Below are 6,048 nucleotides of genomic sequence, written 5' to 3' on the forward strand. Positions count from 1 at the left end.
CTCCTTCCTGGTACTCAAGCAATGTGGTACTCTGGCAATGCAAATCAGACTGATCCAACATTAAGGGCTAGGGCTCCCATGATTCTTTGATGGAAATCAATCTTCACTTCCTGGAATAACTTGGATGATGGTGCCACTGCGATAAACACTGATAAACAACAAACCCCATGCATCTGTCCTGTTGCTGATAAGGGTTCCACTTATAAGGGCTTATAAGGGCTTAGAACCGTTCCATAGAGCTTATAGAACATGGTGTTGACATTGAGTATGAAAGCTAATAAATATTCTTTGCTCCATATTGTACTTCCAATTGTAATGTTGCTATCGGCATGTTTTGTATAATCTGCTTCCTCAGATACACACTGAGGAAGGCAGAACACCGAAACGCGTCTGTGTGAATAAATGGTGATTATGCATAGTGCAGCCTTTTTTCTTTGTTTTTCAATGATAGTTTATACTTTGGTCAGCACTCTAAAAAACGTTATAAGTCTTGTTTGAAGCCTGCACCTACCCTTACGAACTTGTATAATCTGCTACATTTTGTATAGCCACGCAATACATCCAGCTATCAGTTAAACTATTCATTCACAAAACAGATTTTATTTTTCCACAGATAAATGTCCACAGATCCAAAGGGTTGGCTGTGTCGATTTAGAATGCACAGTACTCGAGATCCCCATGCCTCAGAAACAGTTCTATGCAGGAGTCAGAGCTGGTTATTTTTTCTTAAGATATTCTTCCTGACAAATCTAATCTACCAGAATGTGTCAGAATAATCAGATGATTTTAAGTAAAACATCTGTGGTCGGCTTTATAGAGATAGACTGATGGTATCTTTCGTTGAGAATAGTGGAATAGAAGACGCACAAAGTTAATATTGAAGCCACCTCTTGGCCTGCCAATATGAGATCCCTTACAAGGCCTTTCCCCATCTCTCTCTGTCTTGACGTGTCCCTAGCAGGATATGACCCAAGCCCACAATGGTGGACGACTCATACTCTGCGTCCTCCTGTTTCCTCCATCACACTGATGGCTCAGTGATGACAGCGCACTAAGTCCTCTGAGACAGACACACACACACACACACACACACACACACACACACACGCAGGTGCTCTCTGCAACTCACACATGTTGAGTTGGCGTACAAAGCTCGCCATGTTGTTGTGCTTGAAGTATTTGGGCAGCACCTCCTTGGCAAACCTTCCCTGGTCGAAAACATGAAAACTGGTGCCAGTCTGCAAAGACATAAAACAAACACAACACTAGGATTAGCATTATATAAGCTATTCCTCCTGTGAGACTATCCCTGTGCTCATTCTGTTTACTCTGTATAAGATCAACTCAATCACAAATATCAAGGCAATGGTAGACTGTACTGTACAGTGAAAGGAGAGAGAGGGGAAAACTTCTCCACTTCACAAGATTTCCTTTTAGAGAAATTGGGTAATTTCAGCTAAAGACTTCAAATGAAGCACATATAGCAGCTCGAGCCTATCTGACAAAACACACAAAAAGATCTGACCTTAACATCTGATTGATTTTAGGTCCATGTAAATGTCCCATGGCATACAGTATCAGGGAAATGGAAACACTCTTTAGTTAAGTATGGCTCCCTCTTATTAGCACTTATTATTGTTTTACAGTGCTTCAATATATTGCATGCTGAGTATAATGGTTAGATGGTTAACAGTTTCCAGATGACACACAATCTTGTTGGTGGATGAAAGGTTATTTCATTTGTGAACAAGCACTTGAGGAAATAGAAAATGATCTCCTGGAAATGATGTCCTTTGATTCTCCTCTCTATCTCTCTCTCTCTCTCTCTCTCTAAAACATGGATTGCTACCCACCCTAACTGTCTAACTGTTCCTGTATACCAGTAACTCGACACGGAGGCTGCACATCTTAGATGAGATCAGAGGCTCCAGCTTTAAGAGGCCTCCATTTTGTGGTGAAACCTCAGCTCTCTGGAGCTCTGCTAAACCAAACGCTAATCTATGGGCTCTGAAACACCAGCCAATGAAATCCATCAAGTCCAGTAGCATAGCTCAGTTTGTGGATATATATCAGATTTCCCCTCAATTACATGAAACAATGAAGGCCAAAGGTATGTCAAAACAAACCCACATACACTCACACACATACACATATACATTTGACCCATGTCTTAAACACACATACACTCACACACATACACATACATTTGACCCATGTCTTAGATCTGCACTGTATTTCAACCCAATCCACAAACACACATACTGTACACTCACACACATACACACATACAGTACATTTGACCCATGTCTTATATGTATTTCATCCCAATCCACAATACTGAGCATAAGTTATGGATCTGCCCTTGACAGTGTAAGACCTATCGTCGTTATCATCATCAACACGCTGGAAGCTGGGCCTATTCGGAGAGAGCAGGCAGGCTGTGCTGGTCAGAGTGAGGACCATGGCTTACCGCGCTCCAGCAGATCAGGTGGTTGGTCTCGGGGTCTTCCACCAGGGTCCAGAGCTTGGTGAGGAAGGCAGGGACGTTGCTGGCGTATCCTCCGTCCACACCTACAGAGCCGGGGGACTCCTGCATGCTTGAGCTCGCCGCTGGGGGAGGGTCGGCCTCGGTCGTCGTGGTCGGTCGCTGGCAGATGGACGATGCTGGTGACGGTGGCGGTGGTGGTGGTGGTGGTGGTGGTGTGAGAGTGTGTGTGTGTCTGGTTCACGTGTCCTACTCCATCATGGCAGCCTCAAAAGCCCTTCACTGCTTTACTGCCACCCCTCTGTTCTCTCCTTTACCCCTCTCTCTTCCTTTCTCTTCCCCTATCTCTCTCTCACTCTTTTCCTCTCTCTCTCTCTCTGTCTCTGTCTCTCTCTCTTCCTTTTTTTTCTCTCTCTCTCTCTCTCTCTCTCTCTCTCTCTCTCTCTCTCTTCCTCTCTCTGTGTCAGGCAGCCTCAGTGGGCATCTCCTCTGGTCATATCATCCCGTGTCATGGCTACAGCCCAGCGTCAGCATAAAACAGGCCCCCTGCTCCAGCGCCATGCTCAACCGCTGGCCCGAACAAAAGAGCCTGCTGGGGGGAACAATGCGGCCAATCACAAAGCCTAGAATAATACCTCACTGTTACGCCCAAAAACCACACAATGCCACGGCACTGACCCTCAGCTGAAAGACTGAGTGTTTTATGCAGATCTCTGTGTTTATCTGAGTCAGTGGTCAGTTTGTGTGTGTGTGTGCGTGTGTGTGTGTGTGTGTGTGTGTGTGTGTGTGTGTGTGTGTGTGTGTGTGAGACAGATAGAGAAAGTGTGTAAGTGTGTGTGTGTGTGTGTGTGTGTGTGTGTGTGTGTGTGAGAGAGAGAGAGAGTGTCTGTGTGTGTGTGTTTGTGTGAAAGAGAGAGAGGGAGAGGCAGAGAGTTAGAAGCAAGGGAGAGAAAAGAGGGAGAGAGTGAGAAAGACAGAAAAAGAGGGAGAGTGTGTGTATGTGTGTGTGTGTGAGAGAGAGAGAGAGAAAGAGAGCGAAGAAAAACACAGAGAGAGAGTGTGTGTGTGTGTGTGTGTGTGTGTGTGTGTCTGTGTGTGTGTGTGTGTGTGTGTGTGTGTGTGTGTGCCTCTTCCATTTTTGTTTTAACATGTCACTTTGATTATGATTCTGCTGCCCTCAGAATAAGGTGAGTTGAGTTGACAGCAGTAACAGGCTTTGAGGCTTCGCTCCTTATAAATAAACCAGCTATTTTTCAAATTCATCTTCTTTACTTACTCCGTATAAGCACAACATCTACAGTTTCAGTTCCAAACGTGGTCCATCACTGTCAAGAGTTTTTATACGCTAAACATAAATAGATGACATGAGGTTTGTCATATGTGTACCATATAGATGTGGTCAGACAACAAAATTATATTGGAACCATGTACTACTGAATATACCTCAACAATAAACACTGTTTCTGAAACACTCCTGAAACTTTTAGATTCTATTGATGTCTGTTGTTTGATGTTTGAGTTCAAACCCCAGCAGACTGGGTTGCTTATCTTCAAAAAGCTGAACTGTGTCAGTGTCAGTGTATTTTCCTCTCTCACCGATCGCATCATACACAAGCAGTTGGAAGACTAGCAAGAAACTGTGTATACGCACCCCTTCCAGGTTAGGAGATAGATCAGATCATTCTACTGTATTACAGACCTTGATGGGGTAGTCTGGGGAACAAAGCTATGCTAATAGTCATATGTTATGTATCTCTGTTTCCATGTTTCATATAGATTGTGGAGGAGGCATTGGTGTAACCTACTTCAAAGGAATGCCATTAAGAATGTTCTGGGTCAGCTGAGGTAAAGGTGGAGATGAAGTTGTGTAATGAATTAGTTATTATAATGAAATGGCAATGCACTGAAGGTCTAATTCCAGATTAGGAAAGGACTAAATCTTCTGCTGAAGGCAATTAACAAAGAACAAACCTAGCAAACAACAGATGTCTTCATCTGTATGATTTCAAGTGACAGTAGCGCCATCTGGTGGATGGTTAAGACAGATGTTGTTTCTGTGAGCAGGGTGTGTGTGTGTGACACAAACAAACACCAATGTGCCTTAGACCTGTGGGTGTGCTTCACCTAGGGGCATATGGAAATCACAAGAGTTCTTCCAGGTCAAAGTCTCATTTTTAATTGGATAAAAATGTGATGCATGCAGACTTAAACTTGTTGGCCTGCATTTACATACAGAACACTGTAAGGGACCTCTGGTGCAGACAACAGAGACTATCACAAGGGGACCTTGAGCTGTGATTTGCATCAGTGTGTTGATACTTCCTGGATCTTCTACTCTGTTCTGTATCTTCACAGAAGTAGGCCTACTTATGATTTTAGACCCAAAGCAGACTAGAGAGGTTTATACACATTATTTATGTACTTTTATGTTACGTTTAAACACTATTTATAAAGGCACAGCTCATTTTACATTGTCAGGAACAATGTGTTACTGCGTCAGCAGAATGCTAAATTCTGTGAAAAGGTGGCTATGTTGATGAACTACACCACAGCACTGTATTCATAGACCTTCAGCCTAACCTGCTTCTCTCAAATCAAGGGAGCAGCTAGACATGTTAGGCCCTTTGAAAGAACATGACAACATGTCCAACCCCAGTGTTACAGTAATGGTAATGTTGTTGATTATGTTTGGGCAGGGCCCTTGGAACTGTTCCAACATCCCTAATCTAGTTATTTTGAACCACACTAATACAGTGATATTCTCAAACACTGATTTTGTGCATCATACTCTGTCATACGTTTTGTAACACTGTCAAAATAATCACATTACTGTAAAACAGACACAGTGATATGTTAGTTTCATATGCACATATATAAGGACAACAGCAGTCGAATCAGGTGTTGTCGTTTGGAAGATATTGCATATAAACTAGGTTAAAAATAACCATCTAACCATCTAATGTATGGCATAACAACACAGAAGGCTGTATTTTAACTAAATTCATAGAAAGTAAAATCACTGGGCTGGAGGCCGTAGGCCTAACTGTCAAATGGACAAGGTCAGCATCAGCTCACAAAGGCTGGCGCATCACACTGACTCTAAATGCAGATTTCACAGTACTTGCGGGCCACCGTGTCATAGGGTAAAGTAGCAGATTTTCATTGGACCTAATCAAATAAAGATAAAATGCTTTCCAGCAGGACTCAGCCTTCATAAGTCGACACTTTGCACTGGCCATAAATCATGTAATCCCATCACTGCGCTTGTCAACTAAAGAGGAAATCCTGGAAAGAGGAGGAATGGGGATTTAGTGGCGCGCTGCGCTGCGCTCATGGCCGCCAGGACGGCCCGAGAGGCGCAATCTCGTTATTAATAACGCTAAAAGCCGCTCGGGAGCCACTGAGCTGCTGGAACCGGCCTCGCACCGTCAGTCCAACAGGAGCGCGGTGGCCTGCTGAAGCGCATGTGCGGAGCGGAGCCGCTGCCTGATTCTACCCTCCTCCGCTCCACTCGACACAGCGGCTCATTTAGGCAGTGGGCACTGGCCAGACTGTTTATAAAT

The 6,048-nt window shown here is 43.9% G+C and overlaps 1 protein-coding gene across 1 annotated transcript in view; it reads right to left on the minus strand.

Moving 5' to 3' along the window:
* The window catches only part of hsf4 (heat shock transcription factor 4), an 11,974-nt gene extending 9,326 nt beyond the window's left edge, over positions 1-2,648 (minus strand). Inside the window, exons 1-2 of the mRNA XM_062548152.1 lie at positions 2,471-2,648; positions 1,130-1,238 (exon numbers count right to left, since the gene is read on the minus strand). Of these exons, the coding sequence (XP_062404136.1) occupies positions 1,130-1,238; positions 2,471-2,596 (235 nt within the window). The 5' untranslated portion in view covers positions 2,597-2,648. The remainder of the gene's footprint in view (positions 1-1,129; positions 1,239-2,470) is intronic.
* Between the last annotated feature and the right edge of the window lie 3,400 nt (positions 2,649-6,048).

Source organism: Sardina pilchardus, chromosome 10 (genome assembly GCF_963854185.1).
Source record: "Sardina pilchardus chromosome 10, fSarPil1.1, whole genome shotgun sequence".
Classification (NCBI taxonomy): Eukaryota; Metazoa; Chordata; class Actinopteri; order Clupeiformes; family Clupeidae; genus Sardina; species Sardina pilchardus.